At 46.2% G+C, this 23,661-nt stretch overlaps 1 protein-coding gene across 2 annotated transcripts; it reads right to left on the reverse strand.

The window, feature by feature from the left end:
• Positions 1-85: 85 nt before the first annotated feature.
• On the reverse strand, positions 86-7,193 carry rag1 (recombination activating 1). 2 transcript variants are annotated; one of them, XM_014125106.3, is made up of 4 exons: positions 6,999-7,193; positions 5,580-5,933; positions 4,300-5,441; positions 86-3,616 (listed from the first exon to the last, which is right to left on the reverse strand). In XM_014125106.3, exons 1-4 carry the CDS (start codon positions 7,049-7,051, stop codon positions 1,860-1,862), a joined length of 3,306 nt encoding a protein of 1,101 aa, XP_013980581.1. In that variant the 5' UTR covers positions 7,052-7,193; the 3' UTR covers positions 86-1,859. The 2 variants fall into 2 exon arrangements, with proteins under 2 accessions (XP_013980581.1, XP_013980582.1); XM_014125107.3 differs by lacking the exon at positions 6,999-7,193 and adding an exon at positions 6,657-6,975.
• Positions 7,194-23,661: the final 16,468 nt, after the last annotated feature.

Genomic DNA, 23,661 nt, shown 5'->3' on the forward strand with positions numbered 1-23,661 from the left:
GTTATGATAAAAACTTACATTGATCAGTTCACACAGGTGTAATAACATAAACCAACACATAAGCTCAGTTGGCAGAATCAACAAATATTTTGAATAAAGTTTAATAGTGTGATAAATTGTTTGCTACATTTTCAGTACATTAACAGTATTGTAGAGAGGTATGAACAATTACTTCAGTAATCATGAAACAATAAAAAAGGCCAATAAACCACCAAATCAAATTTACAAACACATTAAACAAATGAACAGTGAACAAATGTGCAACAGGCATACATATCATTATTTTCATTCAAATAAAAAAATGAGTGAGTGTTTTTGGCAACAGTTTTTTTTTTCTCCTGAGTTTAAATGTACACTTGAAACATGACAAAGCAGCAGATTGAATACACCGCTGATATAAGATTCACACAAACCATATCCATCATCCTTCATGTAGCAAATGCAATTTAATAATGGAGAATACATTATTTAACATACTGTCATGTAAAATGTGATGTTATTCTTTGACTGTGACAGTTGTTTAAACTAAATATTACACATTATGAAAATCTGTACATCATCAGCTTAAAGCCATGACAGTAAAATAGAACTAGAACATTTAATGTGTCAAATATAAAAAATTGCCTGTCACAACTCAAAATGGTGTCGGCAGAGATAAACAATAACATCAATCAATCAAACAAATAAACTATCAAATCAATTCAGTTCCCCTCAAGGCTCACTTGCTTCCCTGTTTACTCTTCCCTGTTTACTCGCCCCAGAAGAGGCATAGAACCAGGGCGTGTGAGGATTCAATAAAGATCATCTAAATACATCATTTAGGCAAGCCTAAAGGTGTTAGGCCTAGTAATGGAGCCTACTGCATTTTCATGTGGTCAACAAAAAGGTCTGTTTATGTTATTTTATGAAAAGAGATAGAATGGTATTATTTCTCCTTCACTGTGCAAATGCTAAAACAGATAAAGATGGTTTCAAAGTCACCCAGGCCCCCATTTTGGACTTCGGGGACCTGAATATAAAGCTCTAAAGCAACAGTTTTTAGAAGGCAGCCCTGAAACGAAGACAATTTGAGTCTATATGATTCAATTTTGCTCCAGCACTGGAGATAAACTAATACACTGATCATAAATGTGAGCTCCTTTATCACAATTTCCATTCCATGACTTACAGTGCTTTCATTTGTTCCCATAAATAACCTCACTGGATAAATTCATGGATGTGTCATAACCCATGCAATACAATAAACTGTCCCACATTTCACAGGCACCCAGAGATAAAACACCAACTATCAAATCATCAAATCATTATGAACTAATGAAGTAGTATAAAATACCAATATAAAATGCAACGACTTTTGGGAATTATGTATGGAAATTAAATTTAAGGTAGAAAGCATTTTCAAATGTCCTCAGAGTAAATAATGAATCAAATAAAAAAAAGTGCCACCTTTTTTGGATTATGACAATTAATAATAATGTCTTTACAGAATAAAGTATCTTCCTCTTACATAGTTCATATTGTAGAGTAAATATTAAGTTTGAAACAGAACAGCAGGGGCGCACTGGCCATCTGGCTTTTCGTGGAAATGCTATACTAGCTGGTCCATTTTTAGCCTAGTAGACATGTCTAACTTTTTTCTCTTTTTTTTTGCACAAAATTATCCTTATCTGGCTAATAATTGGGGCCTCAAGGAAAACACTGGGCTAACATGCTAGGAATGTCAGGACTGATTTTTGGTCCAAGTCCGCCCCTGCAGAACAGTACAGTACAGACAGATTAGAATTAGACATGCTCCTGCTAAAACATATCCCTCATGTAATCCATAAAGTTCCAAAGAAATGTCAAATTAAAACAATTTTTCAAAAGTCTGGGACATCCAGTGACATGTCAGCATCCTCCTGTGTCTCCTGACTCTCCACAGTGTCAATGGTGGCCTGCAGAGCTTTGGCAGAGTTCTTGTGAGCTTCCATGAACTTCTGCAGGTACTTGGATGTGTAGAGCCAGTGGTGCTTCAGCACGTCCTCCAGCTCAAAGGTCTTGGACTGACGGGCATTCATCTTCCTGAACCGTCTGAACAGCTTGTTCCCAGACTCATTCCCCTCGCTGGCCCAGGCCCCGATGGAGCCATCCCTCTCCACAATCTCTGGCACATGGGCCAAGGTCTTGTGCAGGTAGTTGGTGATCTTTCCGTCATACCTGTACTTGAAGACGGTGGAGAGCAGCTCTGCGAAGCGTTGGGAGTTGAAGCTATACCGGCAGAGCTGGTCTGGGCACTCCTTGGCCGGGCAGGTGGAGCGCCACACAGGCTTCATCTGGATGTAGAGCCCCATCAGCTCCCTCAGGGCTTCCTGACGCTCCTCTGAGCGCACCAGCTCACACACTGCCTCCACTGCCTCCCGGGTCATCAGCTTCCGTGCATAGTTCCCATTCATCCTCATTACAGGCTTCAGCTTCATCTTCTTTCTCAGCTGCTTGTCCAGGGCGGCCCGCCAGCTCCGACGCTGCTCCCGGCTGGGGTTTGTCTTATGATAGACCTCCCCTATCTCATCCTGAAAGATCTTGTAGAACTCGGTGGCATTGCCAATATCACAGTGCAGGGCATCCAGTGTGGGCTGGGTCTCCATGAAGGGCTTGGCAGAGACGCCTTTGACTCGGTCTCGCAGCTCTTCAGCTGATTCAGAATGAGGATTGGTCCTCCAAAGTTCATAGCGCTCCAGGTTCTCGTCGTGGCTGCGGGTGACAGAGTGGAGAGTCATGTTTTGGGAGGCCTCTGCCCGAGTGGAGTCACATAGCGTGCAGATGTAAGTGGAGCCAGAGGCCTCCAAACCCTCCATTTCTCGCACCATCTTCTCATCATAGCCCGTGCCCCGGAAGTGGAAGCGGAAGGAGCGAGAAAGGCCGCCCACAGACAGGATGAGACGGCTGTGCTTCATAGCGTTCCTTTCAGCCACCACAGGCCCCAGGACGCCTGTGAGAGTCTCGTGGTCCGACTCGTCCACAAACATCAGGCAGAGCGGCTTGCAGGACATCTCCGAGTTGGGCTTGGGCTCCCGGAAAATGGTGATCGCCTCATCTTCTCCCTCAGCTTGAATAGAGACGGACATGATGGTGAAGGAGAAACGCACAGCTTTTTCCGGGACGGCCGGCCCGCCGCCATGCTTCTCACTGACGTCCCCCATGCCATCGCAGGACTCCTTGATCATAACGCTGAAGCCCGAGGTGCAAGCACTGTCCTCCAGGCCTCGCTCTCTCAGCCCCTCCATGATGTCCTCCTCCAGGTCCTTCAGGGCCGACACCAGGGCCACGTCGTAGCGAAACCGACGCGTGACTGTATCTGCTGGGGAGTCGTCCACCGAAGCGACCCACCCTGATAGCCCGTCAATGATCCCCACATGGCAGGATGTGGACACACTCTTGAGGGCCGGCTGCCACTCAAAGGGGTGGTAGCCTGGGAGGAGCTCCTTCTCTGCAGCGCGTAAGGTGTGCAGGGGCTGGAAGATCTGGCGCCCACTGGTGGCCTTGACGGTGCGGTACATCTTGTGGTACTGGCTGCAGCTCAGGAACGTGTTGACCCGGATGGCCAGACACACAGCAGGATGCAGGCCAAAGCCCCTGCCTGGAGCCGGAGAGAGAGCGAGAGAGCGATGGAGAGAAACAAAGGCAGATGTTATGTATTATGAGTACCAAGACATGTTTATGAATGAGAGAGCTGTCATCGACCTCAGTCACTAGTTAATTCTAGCACTCTGATGATAATTTCAGTATGGAATATCTCTTAATTGCACCCCTGCATTTGCTGTCATTATGAACGTTATGCAGAGGACAGCAGGGTGAATCAGTGAAGCTGCCATAAACTGATGTATTGGCTGCAGATGAAAACAGACACCAGCTGGCCTCTATTCCCCAGAGTGGAGTACGATGCTGCCTGTATAATTTGCAGATACAAGTGGTGCTGATGTTGTTGACAAGAGTTGTTATTGTGCATTAGAGAGAGTGTGAAAAGGGGAGAGAAAAGAGAAGGGGGGAGAAAACGAGAGAGGGGGTGAAAGCGAGAGAGAGAAAGTAAGAGAGAGAAGGGGTGTGAGAGGGAAAGAGAGGGAGAGGAACGAGAGGACAGAGTGTGTAACAAGATTTTCCATTTACAAATATCCCACAGAGTGGGTAGTTGTCAATGTTTATGTGAACTGCACCTTTGAACAAATGCAATAATCGAATCTCAACAATAAGTGGCTCAAATCCTGTGATTACATTAGATCATGTTTGTTGTATGTGTGAGCTAGTGAATGTCCAGACTCCTACCTTGCATCATGGCCTCCAGTTCGTCTGCCTGCCGGTGTTCGTTTCCCGCCCTCAAGGCTAGCAGGAACAGGGTCAGGCACACCGACTTGGTGTCTCCACCTTCTTCCTTCTCTGCAAACACTTTCACCTGGGTCTTCAGGTCCCTCAGCCGGTGCTTCTGGGCACGCCTCGTCAGTGACAAGAGATGCTGTCGGGGCCTTCCCCCTTTGTTGACAGGCAGGAAGTTGTCCAGGCAATTTTCTGCTGACTTGTGGTCCCCATCCACTTCCTCCAGATGGTGGCCCAAGCAGTGGGCTCTGAAGGAGTCCAGCCGTACCCGCTCCCCACAGCTCTCTCTGGGGCAAAGCAGCGGCAGGGAGTGCAGGACCCCCAGGAAGCCCTTAGCTGGGGCAGTAAGGTCGGCAGGGCCGCAGGGCAGGGTGCAAGCCGGGCAGTGGGGGCCCAGAGAGTAGATGTATTTAGCAATGCAGCTGCGGCAGAAGAGGTGTCTGCAGGGGGACTGGACGGGCTCAGACAACAGGTGGTCACACACCTGACAGGTAACTGAGCTCAGGAAGTCCACAGGGAGGTCCTCGGACAGCAGTCTGGCACTAAGGTGCTCTTTCTGGCAGAGGGTGATGTTCTTCACCCACTGAGCTCTCTGGACGCTGGATCTCACCCAGGGTCTAAGTCCAGGTCCCTGGTGAGGATCTATCACTGTTCTCCAGGCTCTCTTCTCACCAACAGTAGCAGCGTTATCCTGGAGGTCCCACTTGGACCTCTTGGCCAGGCGTTGGGCTCCACGAGTGGGCTTCCTCCTCTTCCTCCCTCTCCTCTGTAGTGAGGGTTTCTTGGGGTGGCAGAGGAGGCAGAGGGTGGTGTGGGGTCTCCACTCTGGGACATGGGTCCTGGAGAAGCTGCAGAAGCCCCCTCCTCGCATGGCCAATGTCCAGCAGCGCTGGCAGAAGAACGGCGGATGGACGACCTCCATGTCCCCCGCCACGTCCACTTTGAAGACCTTGAGGATGACCTCTGGCCAGCTGGTGGCCTTGCAGCCCATCCTACGCAGGGCACTCCTGCTAGCCTCGTCCAGAAGCCCCTGGACTTCATGCTCTGGACCTTTGGCTTTCCTCAGGGCCCCGCCACAGAGACGGCACAGACACCTGCACACACACATTAACATTAGGATATTACATAAACCAAAAGTTTGTCTCTCTGATCTTCCAGTATGTTTTAAACAGAAAGAAACTACATTTCTGAGCTTGTTGCTGATTAAAAAACACTCCACTTCCTCAACTGACCTGAGGTGGTTCATGTGTGTGTCCATCTCCTGGAGTTTCAGGTCCACTCTCTTTCCCGGGCCCTCTATGTTCTCCTTGCTCTTACCCCCCAGGCAAAGCTTCATCACACTCCCTGGGAGACCCACCACATCCCCCACAGTTTCCCCCAGGGGTGCAGAGGCCACAACGTCAGACAAGGCCCCTCTCTCGAGCTGCATCTCCCCGGGCAGCGGGGCCCTCTCCATGGACCTGACCCGGAACAGCTTGAACTTCCAGTCTGAGAACTTGGAGTAGGGGTGATGGAGCTCGGCCGGCATGGAGCACCGGGGGGCATATGTCTCCAGGGTCCCCTCCTCCATAGTGTCAGCAAGGGCTCTTGAGGAGAGGAGAGGAGAAATGAGAGTAGAAGCGGTAGGGGAGAAGTTAGATGATCAGTGCTAGTCCAACCAGCTTAATTTAAATCTGGTGGAGTTTATGTACAAAGTCCTCTGTTAACCCGTGAATAAGGTGGACATCTGAGATCTGACCCAGTTCTGTATTATACCATAAGTGGCATTTAGATCTTCTGTAAAATGCATGAGACATTCAGGGATCGATCCACAACCAAACAATCTTTATTTCTATCTTCCCCCAATCCTGGTGCTCAGGGAACTGATGTGGCAATTTTTGCCTTGGAATTGTGAAATTGCTAAATGGACACACCTATCCCTGGAGGGCTGTCAATCACTTCTATTAGTCATTTTCTAGGCTGGAGACAGAATTGGAGCCCCAGGAGGCTCTCACTGGCATTTGGAGCACCCAGAAAAATTAATAATTTTTCATTTCAGAAAAATAATTATACAGGAATAGGCCTATATTTTTTATATGCCACTTGAATTCAGAGGAAACTGTTCCAATTGGACCCTGGAGTAGTTATTTTGAAGGGCTAAGACTTCAACAACATCCTCATTCTCATAGTCAACTGCTCGTATACAATAATACCATGTGACTGTCAATGTACATTTGCAATGCTATGTCAACCAATGTACATTCATATACATTCAAGTAGCTCCACAATCAATACATCAATTAAACCAAAGCATAAACATAGACTCTTACCATGTCTCACCATTGGCGTGCCCATAGTGTCATTTCCCTTCTTTCCATCTCTGTGTGTGTATATACCCAGTGTGATTTTTCACTGGGTAGTTTGGAAGTCTGCTTTACTCCCAGCTCTCTCTGTATCTCTCAGACTGAACTTTCATTAGAGTCTAACAGCTGAGTCACCCAGTGTTTGTGTGTGTGTGTGTGTGTGTGTGTGTGTGTGTGTGTGTGTGTGTGTGTGTGTGTGTGTGTGTGTGTGTGTGTGTGTGTGTGTGTGTGTGTGTGTGTGTGTGTGTGTGTGTGTGTGTGTGTGTGTGTGAGTGAGAGAGAGAGAGAGCGAGAGCGCTGGGCCCTTACCTTGTTTTTCCAGTCTCAGCTGGCGTCGGTTCCCTTGGGGCTCCTCTCCGCATGGGGGCACAGGGGGGACTTGGAGTCACAGCCTGCACAGTGTGTGTGTATGTTTGTGTCTATCTCCGGGCCTTGGGCTGATTCTTGGCTTGGTGTGTCTCCCACTATGGATTGTTACTCCATGGGAAGGATCTCTTTCTGTCTGTCCCTCTCTTCCTCCCTCTGGTATTTATACCCCGTACGGAGACCCCAACAGACAAACACTGCCACCTGAGACACTGGCAGCTGATCAGAAAACAATATGAGGTTAACCCCAACCACACACACACACACACACACACACACACACACACACACACACACACACACACACACACACACATATCCATAAACATCAAAACACACACCTTCAAACACATACACACACACAAACACACACACACACTGCCAGTACATTAACACCTCACACTCCTCACCAGGTGGGGACTCTTTTGTGTCACCCCTCCCCCTTTACCAACCTCCATCTGTGGATTCACCTCAACCAGGTGGTCCAAACTGTGAAAGGGAGAGTGGTGAAAGGTTACCAGTGCAGGGTTTTTATGGAGAACACAGTATATAGCCAGTAGAGCCCTACTTTCACACAGAGGAGCAGTTACATTGTTGTACAGTCTTGTATAGTCTAAGAATAATGGATGCTTCCTCAAGTCAGTGATAAAGTCCAACTGTATCAGTAATTAAATTAAATAAGATCAGAGGGAAGACTGCAAACATAACATCGAATGTGCAGTGAACCTTTGTTAGTTCATCCAATTAATGCTGGCTTCAGTCTTACCAAGCAGATAGACTGTTTTACTGTAAATGGCACGATCACTGGAGTGTGAACTTGATCTTTCATTTGATTCTGTTTTTCTTTGGGGGCAAAATGAATTTTAAAGAACTGATTTTAGCATTAAAAGACTCAGGCCAAGTACCATCATTGGGCCGTGGGTGTAAAAGATTCCGCAGGCTACTGGTATTACACATCTGACTAAAAGATTATTGTAGCTCTGCTGGTTTCACTTTTATAGATAACTTTGACACCTTCTGGAAAATACTCTACAGGAATGACGGAGTCCATCCAAATCATCTTGGCTCCTGGATTCTGTCCACGCATTTCAAGGCTGCATTGAAACATTGATTGTCAATGAGCCAAGACCAGCTCAGTTAATCCCTACCATTGTGACAATGAGTCGTCATAATGCTGCATCAAATGTACATTATCCTGAGGGCGTTGGCAGACACAATGTAAGTAACTTAATTTATGTCCCCCTAATTGCCCTGAATACCTCTGTTGATCCTACAGCTATTGTATGCAGTAATCATGAGCCTATGAACCAGAGTTACACTGTTAGCACTGAGACAGTGTGCAATAGTAGGAAGACCACTTTTTGCAGCTCATCCTGCACTACTATCAGCTCCAATATAAAGAACATGAGCAAGTCTACTTCTGATAAGCTTCCCAGTAAAGCATTAAATGTCACTCCCTGATCTGTTTCACCTGTTCCTGTGATTGTCTCCACCCCCTCCAGGTGTCGCTTATTTTCCCCAGTGTATTTATCCCTGTGTTTCCTGTCTCTCTGTGCCAGTTTGTCTTGTATGTTTAGTCAAGTCAACCAGCTTGTTTTTCCTGTACTCCTTTTGCCATTGTCATTTTTCTAGTCCTCCCGGTTTTGACCCTTGCCTGTTTCTGGACTGTGTACCCGCCTGCCTGACCATTCTGCCTGCCTTGACCACGAGCCTGTCTGCCACTCTGTACCTCCTGGACTCTGATCTGGTTTTTCCCTTTTTGCCTGTCCACGACCATTCTCTTGCCTACTCCTTTGGATTATTAAACATTGTAAAACTCCAACCATCTGCCTCCTGTGTCTGCATCTGGGTCTCGCCTTGTGCCTTGATATTTTAAAAAATCAAGCAACCCAGAAACGTGCAAAAAATAGCCGATATTAACATATGCAGCCTGAGAAACAAGGTCCATGAAGTCAATAACTTGCTTGTAACAGATTACATTCATATTCTGACTATCTCTGAAACTCACTTAGATAATATCTTTGATGATACAGTGGTATCAATACATGGTTATAACACTTACCGAAAAGACAGAAATGCCATGGTGTTGTGGTCTATATAAAGAACCACATTCCTGTAAAGCTTAGAGACGATCTAATGTTAAATACCGTTGAAGTAATATGGCTACAGGTTCATCTGCCATAAACTGAATGTGGGGGCTGTCTTGTTAGACTTCAGTGCAGCTTTTGACATTATCTATCATAGTCTGCTGCTGGAAAAAGGTATGTGTTATGGCTTTACACCCCCTGCTATATTGTGGATAAAGAGTTACCTGCCTAACAGAACACAGAGAGTGTTCTTTAGGAAGCCTCTCCAAAAATATCCAGTTAGAATCAGGAATTCCCCAGGTCAGCTATCTAGGCCCCTTACTTTTTTCAATCTTTACTAATGACATTCCACTGGCTTTGTGTAAGGCCAGTGTGGCTATGTATGCAGATGACTCAACACTATACTCGTCAGCTACTACAGCGACTGAAATGACTGGAACACTTTGCAGTTAGCTTCGGAATGGGTAGCATTGAATAAGTTAGTCTTAAATATTTCCAAAACTAAAAGCATTGTATTTGGGACAAATCATTCATTAAACCCTAAACCTCAACTAAATCTTGTAATGAATAATGTGGAAATTGAGCAAGTTGAGGTGACTAAACTGCTTGGAGTAACCCTGGATTGTAAACTGTCATGGTCAAAACATATTGATAAAACAGTAGCTAAAATGGGGAGAAGTCTGTCCATAATAAAGCGCTGCTCTGCCTTCTTAACAACACTATCAACAAGGCAGGTCCTACAGGCCCTGGTTTTATTGCACCTGGACTACTGTTCAGTCGTGTGGTCAGGTGCCACAAATATGGACTTGGGAAAATTGCAGTTGGATCGGAACAGGGCAGCACAGCTGGCCCTTAAAAGTACACAGAGAGCTAACATGAATAAAATGCATGTCAATCACTCATGGCTCAAAGTGGAAGATAGATTGACTTCATCATTACTTGTTTTTGTAAGATGTGTTGACAAGCTGAATGTACTGAGCTGTCTGTTTAAAATACTAGCACACAGCTCGGACACCCATGCATACCCCACAAGACATGCCACCAGAGGTCTCTTCACAGTCCCCAAGTCCAGAACAGACTATGGGAGGTGCACAGTACTATATAGAGCAATGACTACATCGAACTCTATTCCACATCAGTAACTGATGCAAGCAGTAGAATCAGATTTAAAAAGCAGGTAAAAATACACCTTATGGAACAGCGGGGACTGTGAAGCAACACAAACATAGGCACAGACACATGCATAAACACACATGATCACATACGCACTATACACACACGTACACATGGATTTTGTGTTGTAGTTATGTGGTATTGGAGTATGGGCCTAAGGGCACACACTTAGTGTGTTGTGAATTCTGTAATGAATGTATTGTAATGTTTTTAAAATTGTATAACTACCTTAAGTTTGCCTGACCCCAGGAAGAGTAGCTGCTGCCTTGGCAGCAACTAATAGGGATCCATAATAAAGACAAATACAAATCAACTAATACCTTTTATTTTGTTTCCAAACTGCGTCCCTCCATGTCTCCATTAAGACGGAGCACTAATTACAAAGCACTATTTAATATGTTATCTCTGTGGAGACAAACACAGACAGACAAACAGAATTTGCCCAAGATCAGTCTTGTTTAAATTCATCCAGAGGATGAATGTGGTATCTCTTCGCCTGGGGAGCCTCTCGCTTCGCCGCTGTGCTGTATCTGCCTGCCAAGTCATTAGACACACAGTGAGCGGCCCCAGTAGAAGCAGTGGAGTTGTTTGGTCTGTTCTCTCCTACTCATCTCTGCCTTCCACTGTTCCACAGACCTGGAAGGAGGAACAGTACTGTATAGTGGTGGTGTTTGACTGTTGAGAAGGATGTTAGGTTATGTAATTATAGTTAACTGGGATACAATGGGCCACACAAAAAGGCAGGGATAGCCATATCTGAAACTAAAAATAAATTGAAGGCAAAAGTTTAAAGATCTGCAGTTCACCATATCTGTGGACATGAAGATATATGTATAGGAACCGATGATGGATTATGAAAACATAACCCAGGGTTCAAATTAGGAATTTGGAAGTGGGAGAGCCGTATTTGGAGGGGTAAGGGTTAAGGTTGAACCAGGGTGTGGACATGAAGCTTTGGTTAGGATTAGGGTTGAACCGGGGTGTGTACATAAAGCTAAGTTTAGGGTTAGGGTAAGGGTTAGGGTTACTCATGTAAGTAGGGTACTATTATCCAAATTTCTATCCTACTCCTCTTTGGACCCATGCGGTGCTGGAGGTTGGCTCTGGGTAGCTCTGGCTCAATTTAACCATCGAACCCAACCCCATGTTCTGTATAGTTATAGGTGAGCACAGACAGACAGAAAGACCGAAAGAAAAAGCTGCAGATGTCTGTCTGTCTAATAAACAAGCAGGACCCCCTGAGACCCCCATCTCTCTGCCTCCGTTGATTGACTTGTTATTGATCAACTCAACAGCTGGTTGATGTGTGCATGGAAATACAGCCTGGCAGAGACAGACACCTGGCATGTAGCTGACTGTTATGAATGTGGATTTGGGCAGGAGTAGAAGGACTGGGAAAGGAGGAGGGTAATGGATTACTTCCTGTGTCGACCCTGTAAAGAGAGCCGTGACATGGGTGGCTTTCCAGGGTGCTGAAGATCTCTGTGGACGTCTTCTCACATGTTGAAGGTTAAGTGGTCAATCCTACTATGACACACTGCATGACCAAAAAAAGACAAGCTCTGATGAAGACCACATATGCTTGAATAAAAAATGAGAAAAAGTAATGTGCAGGTTTCTCTTTTCTTTGAAGTAATTACATTCCTACACACCTGCAACAAGATAACTCAGATGTGCGAGTGCTTTTTGAATTTCAAATACAGACTATACAATCCAGTGGAGGCTCTTCAGAGGAGGAAGGGAAGGACCATCCTCAGTGAATTTCAAAAACATTAAATAGTGAAACATTAAAAAGAACATGAAAAAGTGAAACATTGAAAAAATGATCATTTTCAGATAAAATTATTAAATATATTCACATGTCACCGAATAATTGATTAAACCGCATTGTTTTGCAATTAAGTTCTACAGTAGCCTCAACAGCACTCTGTAGGGTAGCACCATGGTGTAGCCAGAGGACAGCTAGTGTTACGTCCTGACCAGTGTAAGAGGCCATTTGCCATAGTAGAGTGGTCAGGGCGTGACAGGTGGTTGTTCTGGGTGGTTTTGGGGTTTTCTGTTTCTAGGTGGGATCGTGCTAGAATTCTATTTCTATGTTTCATTTTCCATGTTTCGGCCGGGTATGGTTTCCAATCAGAGGCAGGTGTCTTTCGTTGTCTCTGATTGGAAGCCATACTTAGGCAGCCTGTTTTCCTTTGGGGTTTGTGGGTAGTTGTTTCCGTTTAGTCTAGTGTACCTGACGGGACTGTTGTTGGTCGTTTGTTGTTTTGTTGTTAAAGTGTATTCATTAAAGACAAAGAATGAGCACTATGCACGCTGCGCCTTGGTCTCCATTCAACGACCCCTATGATAGAACTACCCACCGTAAAAGGACCAAGCAGCGTGAGAGAAGGTACCGGGAGTCGTGGACGTGGGAAGAAATCCTGGTTGGGAAGGGACCCTGGAGCCAGGCTGAAGAGTATCGTCGCCCGAAGGAGGAATTAGAGGAAGCCAAGAGGGAGCGATGATATTATGAGGCGCTGTATCCTCCAAGAGGCAAGGCGGAGAGGCAGCCCCCCCAAAAAATCTTGGGGGGGCATACGGGGAGTTTGTCGAGGTCAGGGGGAGCCCTGACCTAACTTCCCGGGCGTATCGAAGAGAGCCATGGAGTAAACCAGAGCCAGTCAGGGAGTCAAGCGCGGAGCTCGACGCTAGATTCCGGAGAGAGGTACTGGCAGAAAGGGCACTGCGGAGCGGGCGTGCAGAGGGGCGAGCAATGCAGTATGGTGTGATGCGCACTATGTTGCCCATACTCACTCACAGTCCGGTGCGGTCGGTACAAGCTCCTCAACGTTGCCGTGCGAGAGTTGGCCGGCAGCCAGGAAGAAGTGCGCCGGCACAACGTATCTGGTCTCCAGTGCGGCTCTTCGGCCCAGGATATCCTATGCCTGCTCCACGCACGGTACCCCGCATTCCCCAGCACAGCCCAGTTCGTCCTGTGCCAGCGCTCCTCCCTTGCCGGGCTAGAGCCAGCATCGAGCCAGGACGGGGTGCTAGCCCTAAGCACCAGACCTCCAGTAAGCCTCCATGGCCCAGTACATCCGGTGCCTGCTCCGCGCACTCTTCCTCCAGCGACGCTCCTCAGCCCGGAGCCTCCAGCGACGCTCCTCAGCCCAGAGCCTCCAACGACGCTCCTCAGCCCGGAGCCTCCAGCGACGCTCCTCAGCCCGGGGCCTCCAGCGATGCCTCTCAGCCCGGGGCCTCCAGCGACGCTCCTCAGCCCGGAACCTCCAGCGACGCTCCTCAGCCCGGAGCCTCCAGCGACGCCTCCCAGCCCGGAGCCTCCAGCGACGCCTCCCAGCCCGGAGCCTCCAGTGACACCTCCCAGTCCGGAGCCTCCAGCGGAGGTCTGCAGTCCAGGGCCTTCAGCGGCGGTCTGCAGCCCAGGGCCTTCAGCGGCGGTCTGCAGCCCGGAGCCTCCAGCAGTGGTCGGCAGCGCAGAACCTCCGAGGTGTCTTTCGTTGTCTCTGATTGGAAGCCATACTTAAGCAGCCTGTTTTCCTTTGGGGTTTGTGGGTATTTGTTTCCGTTTAGTCTAGTGTACCTGACGGGACTGTTGTTGGTCGTTTGTTGTTTTGTTGTTAAAGTGTATTCATTAAAGACAAAGAATGAGCACTATGCACGTTGCGCCTTGGTCTCCATTCAACGACCCCTATGGCAGCTAATTTCTGTCCTCCTCTGGATACATTGACTTCAATACAAAACCTAGGAGGCTCGTGGTTCTCACCTCTTCCATAGACTTACACAGTAATTATGACAACGTTCTAAGACAGCACTGAAGTCCACAAGCAAAGGGAAAAGGTGAAAGGAGGAGAGTACGTAGATTCACGAAGGAATTATCCAACTATCAAAGGGGAGTTTGTATGTGGCTGCTATGAAAGTGAACTGTGTTTGAGTGTGATTAGCGGTGTATTCATTCCGCCGATTCTGTTAAAAAAACTTTTCTTAAACGGAAGCAAAAGGAAGAAAACAGGGATAAACATGCAGTGCTTTCGGAAAGTATTCAAACCCGCTGACTTTTTCCACATTTTGTTACATTGCAGCCTTATTCTAAAATTGATTCAATCTGGGGGGGTTTCTCATCGATCTACACACAGTACCCCATAATGAAAAAGCAAAAACAGGTTTTTGGACATTTTTTTCAAATGTATTAAAAATAAAAAAATTAAATATCTCATTACAATAAATATTCAGACCCTTTACTTAGTACTTTGTTGAAGCACCTTTGGTAGCAATTACAGCCTCGAGTCTTCTTGGGTATGACACTACAAGCTTGGCACACCTGTATTTGGGTTGGATGGGGAGTGTTGGAGCACAGCTCCATTCATCTTTCCCTCGATCCTGACTAGTCCCCCAGTCCCTGCCGATGAAAAACATCCCCACAACATCTCCACAGCATGATGCTGCCACCACCATGCTTCACCATAGGGATGATGCCAGGTTTCCTCCTTACGTGACGATTGGCATTCAGGCCAAAGAGGCCTTTGTGTGCCTTTTGGCAAACTCCAAGCGGGCTGTCATGTGCCTTTTACTGAGGAGTGGCTTCCATCTGGCCACTCTACCATAAAGGCCTGATTGGTGGAGTACTACAGAGATGGTTGTCATTCAGGAAGGTACTCCCATCGCCACAGAGGAACTCTGGAGTTCTGTCAGAGTGACCATCGGGTTCTTGGTCACCTCCCTGACAAAGGTCCTTCTCCCCCGATTTCTCAGTTTGGCCAGGCAGCCAGCTCTAGGAAGAGTCTTGGTGGTTCCAAACTTCTTCCATTTAAGAATGATGGAGGCCACTGTGTTCTTGGGAACCATCAATGCTGCAGAATTTTTTTGGTACCCTTCCCCAGATCTGTGCCTCGACATAATCTTGTGTCAGAGCTCTACGGACAATTCCTTCAACCTCGTGACTTAGTTTTTGCTCTGACATGCACTGTCAACTGTGGGACCTTAAATATACAGGTGTGTGCCTTTCCAAATCATGTCCAATCAATTGGGTTTATCACAGGGGGATTCCAATCAAGTTGTAGAAACATCCCAAGGATGATCAATGGAAGCTCAATTTCAAGTCTCATAGCAAAGGGCCTGAATACTTATATAAATGCATTTTATTTATTGTTTTGCCAAAAAAAAAAAAAAAAAAGTTTTTACTTTGTCATTATGGGGTATTGTGTGTAGATTGATAAGGAAAACAATTAATGTAATCTATTTTAGAATAAGGCTGAGTACTTTCCGAATGCACCGTACCTGAATTTGTCCATTAGAAACTCTCATTTGCAGGTGTTGGACTAATGATCACACCCTTGATCAGCTAGGTGCAGGCAAGATTGTGCAAGGTATTGAATGTGTCAATGTCTGTCACCTTGATTACTCAAATTTCTCTTGACCTGTGCACCTACGTTGTATACTTACATTCATAGGCTAGGTTGTAGCAACCTATGATAGGTACAGGGAAAATTTAAGTATCATGTAGTAGCCTAAACTTATCAATGTTACATTGAGCTGAGTTAATGGAATATGAATGACAGTCATCCAATATGCTGTGATAGAAATAAGGCACCGACCGCCACTTAAACAGTGCCGATCACCACTGATATAATCCTTTCAGCTTTTATTGAATACATGGTATTTTGTATTTTTCCAAGTAGCCTATAGCTTCTGGAACACTAAACTGCATGATTAGAGAATGCTCAGTGCTTCTGCTATTAGTTTATTTTCTCTCTTACTCTGTAATTACCTTAGCTCTCACACTGTCTGTTTGTACCACTCTCTTATGTATATACCCTGGCCTAAGGTTATCAAGTTTACCATCACACCCACAACATTGCAAACGTGTGTCACCTCCCTCTCTTTGTCTGTCTACTCCCCCAGATGATTTGGTTCATTTGGACTACTGATGCTCAGCCATTTATCAACACTACCTGTCACAACAGATCCCTATCCCAACCACTCATACTGCCCTCATCCGTCTCTTCCTCTCTCTTTCCTTCTATATCTCCCTCTCTCTCTCTCTCTCTCTCGCTCTTGATCTTTCACTCTCCTTATCTTTCTCTGCTGTCTCCCTCTCTCTTCACCCTGACCTTGCTGATAGTCATTACAGTTTTTCTCAATTGTTAAAACACAATTTCTGAAACCTTGCTCAATTTCCTGAAAACATTAAACACAAAACCTCATCTTCAAGCACTATTTACATAACCTCTGACTCCTCTCTCGCAAAATGAAACATTCGCCTCAAAACAGTTTTACCTGTGTTCAAAATCAAACACTGCTCTCAAATCATAAACAAAGTGATCAAAATGATATACACTCTCAAGCAGTCAGTAAACAATACACCGAAAAATAGAAAACACATTGTTCAAAACATACAATTCTCAGGGAGAAGTACAATTTTTATTGAAAAAAATTTCATATTTTTCCGTCATTGTCTTTTGATGAACGTAGCGTAGCCTCTTCTGTAGCCTGTCAACTATGTATCTGTCTATCCCTGTTCTCTCCCCTCTGCACAGGCCACACAAACGCTTCACACCGCGTGGCCGCTGCCACTCTAACCTGGTGGTCCCAGCGCGCACGACCCACGTGGAGTTCCAGGTCTCCGGCAGCCTCTGGAACTGCCGGTCTGCGGCCAACAAGGCAGAGTTCATCTCAGCCTATGCTACCCTCCAGCACCTCGACTTCTTGGCACTGACGGAAACATGGATTATCACAGATAACACTGCTACTCCTACTGCTCTCTCCTCGTCTGCCCACGTGTTCTCGCATACACCGAGAGCATCTGGCCAGCGGGGTGGTGGCACTGGAATCCTCATCTCTCCCAAGTGGACATTCTCTCTTTCTCCCCTGACCCATCTGTCTATCTCCTCATTTGAATTCCATGCTGTCACAGTTACCAGCCCTTTCAAGCTTAACATCCTTATCATTTATCGCCCTCCAGGTTCCCTTGGAGAGTTCATCAATGAGCTTGACGTCTTGATAAGTTCCTTTCCTGAGGATGGCTCACCTCTCACAGTTCTGGGTGACTTTAACCTCCCCACGTCTACCTTTGACTCATTCCTCTCTGCCTCCTTCTTTCCACTCCTCTCCTCTTTTGACCTCACCCTCTCACCTTCCCCCCCTACTCACAAGGCAGGCAATACGCTTGACCTCATCTTTACTAGATGCTGTTCGTCCACTAATCTCATTGCAACTCCCCTCCAAGTCTCTGACCACTACCTTGTATCCTTTTCCCTCTCGCTCTCATCCAACACTTCTCACTCTGCCCCTACTCGGATGGTATTGCGCCGTCCCAACCTTCGCTCTCTCTCTCCCGCTACTCTCTCCTCTTCCATGCTATTATCTCTTCCCTCTGCTCAAACCTTCTCCAACCTATCCCCTGATTCTGCCTCCTCAACCCTCCTCTCCTCCCTCTCTGCATCCTTTGATTCTCTATGTCCCCTATCCTCCAGGCCGGCTCGGTCCTCCCCTCCTGCTCCGTGGCTTGACGACTCATTGCGAGCTCACAGAACAGGGCTCCGGGCAGCCGAGCGGAAATTAGGGAAAACTCGCCTCCCTGCGGACCTGGCGTCCTTTCACTCCCTCCTCTCTACATTTTCCTCTTCTGTCTCTGCTGCTAAAGCCACTTTCTACCACTCTAAATTCCAAGCATCTGCCTCTAACCCTAGGAAGCTCTTTGCCACCTTCTCCTCCCTCCTGAATCCTCCTCCCCCTCCCCCCCCCCCCTCCTCCATCTCTGCGGATGACTTCGTCAACCATTTTGAAAAGAAGGTTGACGACATCCGATCCTCGTTTGCTAAGTCAAACGACACCGCTGGTCCTGCTCACACTGCCCTACCCTGTGCTTTGACCTCTTTCTCCCCTCTCTCTCCAGATGAAATCTCGCGTCTTGTGACGGCCGGCCGCCCAACAACCTGCCCGCTTGACCCTATCCCCTCCTCTCTTCTCCAGACCATTTCCGGAGACCTTCTCCCTTACCTCACCTCGCTCATCAACTCATCCTTGACCGCTGGCTATGTCCCTTCCGTCTTCAAGAGAGCGAGAGTTGCACCCCTTCTGAAAAAACCTACACTCGATCCCTCCGAAGTCAACAACTACAGACCAGTATCCCTTCTTTCTTTTCACTCCAAAACTCTTGAACGTGCCGTCCTTGGCCAGCTCTCCTGCTATCTCTCTCAGAATGACCTTCTTGACCCAAATCAGTCAGGTTTCAAGACTGGTCATTCAACTGAGACTGCTCTTCTCTGTGTCACGGAGGCTCTCCGCACTGCTAAAGCTAACTCTCTCTCCTCTGCTCTCATCCTCCTAGACCTATCTGCTGCCTTTGATACGGTGAACCATCAGATCCTCCTCTCCACCCTCTCCGAGTTGGGCATCTCCGGCGCGGCCCACGCTTGGATTGCGTCCTACCTGACAGGTCGCTCCTACCAGGTGGCGTGGCGAGAATCTGTCTCCGCACCACGTGCTCTCACCACTGGTGTCCCCCAGGGCTCTGTTCTAGGCCCTCTCCTATTCTCGCTATACACCAAGTCACTTGGCTCTGTCATATCCTCACATGGTCTCTCCTATCATTGCTATGCAGACGACACACAATTAATCTTCTCCTTTCCCCCTTCTGATAACCAGGTGGCGAATCGCATCTCTGCATGTCTGGCAGACATATCAGTGTGGATGACGGATCACCACCTCAAGCTGAACCTCGGCAAGACGGAGCTGCTCTTCCTCCCGGGGAAGGACTGCCCGTTCCATGATCTCGCCATCACGGTTGACAACTCCATTGTGTCCTCCTCCCAGAGTGCTAAGAACCTTGGCGTGACCCTGGACAACACCCTGTCGTTCTCTACTAACATCAAGGCGATGACCCGATCCTGTAGGTTCATGCTCTACAACATTCGCAGAGTACGACCCTGCCTCACACAGGAAGCGGTGCAGGTCCTAATCCAGGCACTTGTCATCTCCCGTCTGGATTACTGCAACTCACTGTTGGCTGGGCTCCCTGCCTGTGCCATTAAACACCTACAACTCATCCAGAACGCCGCAGCCCGTCTGGTGTTCAACCTTCCCAAGTTCTCTCACGTCACCCCGCTCCTCCGCTCTCTCCACTGGCTTCCTGTTGAAGCTCGCATCCACTACAAGACCATGGTGCTTGCCTATGGAGCTGTGAGGGGAACGGCACCTCCGTACCTTCAGGCTCTGATCAGGCCCTACACCCAAACAAGGGCACTGCGTTCATCCACCTCTGGCCTGCTCGCCTCCCTACCTCTGAGGAAGCACAGTTCCCGCTCAGCCCAGTCAAAACTATTCGCTGCTCTGGCACCCCAATGGTGGAACAAGCTCCCTCACGACGCCAGGACAGCGGAGTCAATCACCACCTTCCGGAGACACCTGAAACCCCACCTCTTTAAGGAATACCTAGGATAGGATAAAGTAATCCTTCTAACCCCCCGACCCCCCGTCCTTAAAAGATTTAGATGCACTATTGTAAAGTGGTTGTTCCACTAGATATCATAAGGTGAATCCACCAATTTGTAAGTCGCTCTGGATAAGAGCGTCTGCTAAATGACTTAAATGTAATGTAAATGAGAACATGTTCTATCATAGTAGCTCAAAATTGATAAGAAATTACTACTTTGCTTTGCTCTTTGCGATTTTGTTTTTGTTCTTCCTCCTCCTTGTACCCCTATTTTTACAGTACTGTACCCTGCATCTCACAAACTTGTCCTCTGTCTCTGTGATACTCTAATTCTTGTTCTTTGTTGATATGAACCTGCAACCAGTCAAAATCTATTGAGCAGTCAGTACTGTAACAGTTTTTCTCAATTGTTTACACACAAATACTGGTACTTGAGACACAATGACCACAGCATGTAACTCATGCACCAACCCCCTGAACCAAAGCTAGAGCTAAACTACAAGCACAATTCCTGCTTTACACTCAAATTGCAGTTCTAAAACACACTTTTTTCAAAACACTACACACAATTCTTTGCATTTGGCACAATTTTCATGCAGAAAATCTCTTGTTTTCACAATGAACACACTGCCATTCAAATATGCACACTGACTCATGACATGGGCAAACACCCGTCACACAGTTATACAATTAGCAATCAGAGCTTTAGCATAAAAGGGCAACAAGTGAGCTCTTCTGTTTTGGAGCAATGGATGCCAACATTGGAAACAGAGGCAGAGCCAGAGGAGTGAGAGTAAGAGGAGGAGGACGGGGAGGACAAGGACAAGGACGAGGACGAGGAAGGCCAAGGACCGTAATCTCTGATGAGATCCGAGCCACTTTGGTTGATCATGTGGTCAACCATGGTCTAACAATGAGGGAGGCTGGGCAAAGAGTACAGCCAAATTTGAGCAGGTACACTGTAGCATCCTAGAAAATAAAGGAAAGCCGCACACTCTAAGAGCTCAGATGCAAAAATTTAATCACCAACGTTTCGACAGCAAAGCTGTCTTCATCAGGGTATCATCAAACACTGCGAGATGAGTCATTTATATAGTGTCAAGAGACCCACAGGTGTTTGTAATCATGGCCAAGTATGGCCTAATATCATTGGTTAACTCAAATATTTAAAAAAAATGGCATACAAAGAACATACAAAAAGACAAACAAATGGATAGCATACGATCATAGTATTTGTAGTCTAAAATGTATCTAACAAACAATTACAATGGCAAAATCACAATTATCACAAGACCTTTTTCAAGGTCAGTCTCGCAAAAAGACGCATTCTTGCGTTCTCACTACCCGCTATTCAAAGTGCTCTGAACAAATTAAAGGAATCGTTCACAAACATTGGCACATTCTGAAATATGATGATAGTCTCGGTAATGTGTTTTCTGATCTTCCCCTTGTCGTATTCTCGCGGGGAAGAAATCTCAGAGACCAATTGGTACACTCTGATTTACCACCCCAAGATATTCCTGAACAACGTCTATTTGCGCCCATACTGGATGGAAATTACAAGTGTAATGGCTGTGCTCAATGTAATGGCACTTATAAATGTAGATCCTTCAAACACCCCCAAACAGGGAAATCTATCCCAATTAAAGGTGTTATTACGTGTTCCACTAAGGCAGTTATTTATCTTATAACTTGTCCTTGTGGTAAAAATTATGTGGGTAAAACAAAGCGTGAATTAAAAGTACGTATCTCAGAGCATCGTAGCACCATTAGGTGCAAAAACTTAACTTACCCAGTTGCGGCCCACTTTTTGGAAGCAAACCATCCGATTTCGTCTCTGCGTTATATTGGTATTGAACATGTCACCCTCCCGAGGAGAGGGGGTGACCTTGATAATTTATTGTTGAAACGAGAGGCTGCCTGGATCTTTAATTTAAAGACCCTTGCTCCCCTCGGTCTCAACATAGACTTTGATCTGAAGCCATTCTTGTGATAATTGTGATTTTGCCATTGTAATTGTTTGTTAGATACATTTTAGACTACAAATACTATGATCGTATGCTATCCATTTGTTTGTCTTTTTGTATGTTCTTTGTATGCCATTTTTTTAAATATTTGAGTTAACCAATGATATTAGGCCATACTTGGCCATGATTACAAACACCTGTGTGTCTCTTGACACTATATAAATGACTCATCTCGCAGTGTTTGATGATACCCTGATGAAGACAGCTTTGCTGTCGAAACGTTGGTGATTAAATTTTTGCATCTGAGCTCTTAGAGTGTGCGGCTTTCCTTTATTTTCTAGTGTTCTATTCCGCTAGCCAGCACCTCGCCTTTAAAGGTGTGCGTTTCTTTTTTCTAGATTACACTGTAGCATCCATCATCTGGATATTCCGAAATGAGAATAGGTAAGAAATCTACTCTCACTAGAAAATTGCAGTACTGCATATCAATACAGTACTCAATGAGTACAGTAGTACAGTATTGCCTGTGGACTGTTCTGTAGGACTGTAAAAATAAAGTATGTTTCAAGTATTTGGGAACTGTATTCCTACTTTTATTTACAGTATTTTACTATTTGTTCGGCAGAGCTGAAAGATTACCAACACAAGGTGGTCGGGAACGTGTTCTGTCTCCTGAACAGGAAACTGAAATCATGAACATGGTCCTAGAAAATAACGCCATAACATTACGGCAAATACAAAGAAAAATAATAGAAAACAATGAGATATTTCAAAATATTGATAGGGTAAGCTTATCAACACTGGACTGTGTCTGGCGCAGAAATAATCTCAGGATGAAGCAGGTCTACAGGGTGCCATTTGAATGCAATTCAGAAAGAGTCAAAGAATTGCGATATAACTATGTGCAAGTGAGTCCTATACAATCCCACAATTGATGCATACTCTCAACACTATAAATTATACATATTTCAGTATTGTAATCATAATGATTGTGCTTCACAATAGTGACCACTCCATGTCTATTTCTGATATTGTCATGTGTGTTTCAGAGAGTCCTTGAGCTAGAGGTGGCTGCAGTGGAGCACCAGTTCATCTTCATTGATGAGGTTGGATTCAACCTCACAAAAAGACGAAAGAGGGGAAGGAATATCATCGGCCAGCGTGCCATTGTTCAAGTCCCTTGCCAGCGCGGAGGGAACATCACAATGTGTGCAGCGATTACCCACCACGGCGTCATCCATCACCATGCTACCCTTGGCCCCTACAACACCGCCCATCTGATCACATTCCTGGACACCCTACACAACACACTCATTCCACCAGATCAGGTAGATGGCCCAGAGCAGCTCAGGTACGTTGTCATTTGGGACAAGGTAAGTTTCCACAGGGCTGCTCTGGTTCGTAACTGGTTCACTGCCCAGCCACGCTTTTTAGTTGTTTATCTCCCTCCATATTCTCCAGTCCTCAATCCTATTGAGGAATTTTTTTCTGCCTGGAGATGGAAAGTGTATGACCGAAATCCACAAACGCGTATACCTCTTCTCCAAGCTATGGAAGACGCATGTGGAGATATAGCAGCTGATGCTTTTCATGGCTGGAATCGCCATGCTAGGCGATATTTCCCCCGCTGCTTGGCCAGGGAAAACATTGCTTGTGATGTGGATGAGGTGCTGTGGCCAGACCGCAACAGAAGAGAGGATGCAGCATATATATATATATATTTTTTTTACTGTAACTGTATACATTCAATTCTTCTGTTTTGTATGTAGACCACTGTATGTGCAACTTTGTGTTGGTTGGGAATGGGATGTACACTGGATTGTTTTTGTGGGAAAAATAAAATATATTTGATACCGTGTATTTGTCTGTTCTGAGTATAAAAACAATATTCTCAAATATTTTACAACACACTTATGTATGTACTGTCTGTAGTAATGGCAACACTG

This window comes from Salmo salar, chromosome 10 (assembly GCF_965601325.2).
Source record: "Salmo salar chromosome 10, fSalSal1, whole genome shotgun sequence".
Taxonomy (NCBI): domain Eukaryota; kingdom Metazoa; phylum Chordata; class Actinopteri; order Salmoniformes; family Salmonidae; genus Salmo; species Salmo salar.

Excerpts from the sequence above, each read along its gene's own strand:
- rag1 (XM_014125106.3), bottom strand. The coding sequence starts at position 7,051 with ATGCGGAGAGGAGCCCCAAGGGAACCGACGCCAGCTGAGACTGGAAAA. Across the intron at positions 5,934-6,998 it reads GCTGAGACTGGAAAAACAAG|AGCCCTTGCTGACACTATGG; the intron begins GTAAGGGCCCAG and ends CCTCTCCTCAAG. Across the intron at positions 3,617-4,299 it reads ACTGGAGGCCATGATGCAAG|GCAGGGGCTTTGGCCTGCAT; the intron begins GTAGGAGTCTGG and ends CTCCGGCTCCAG.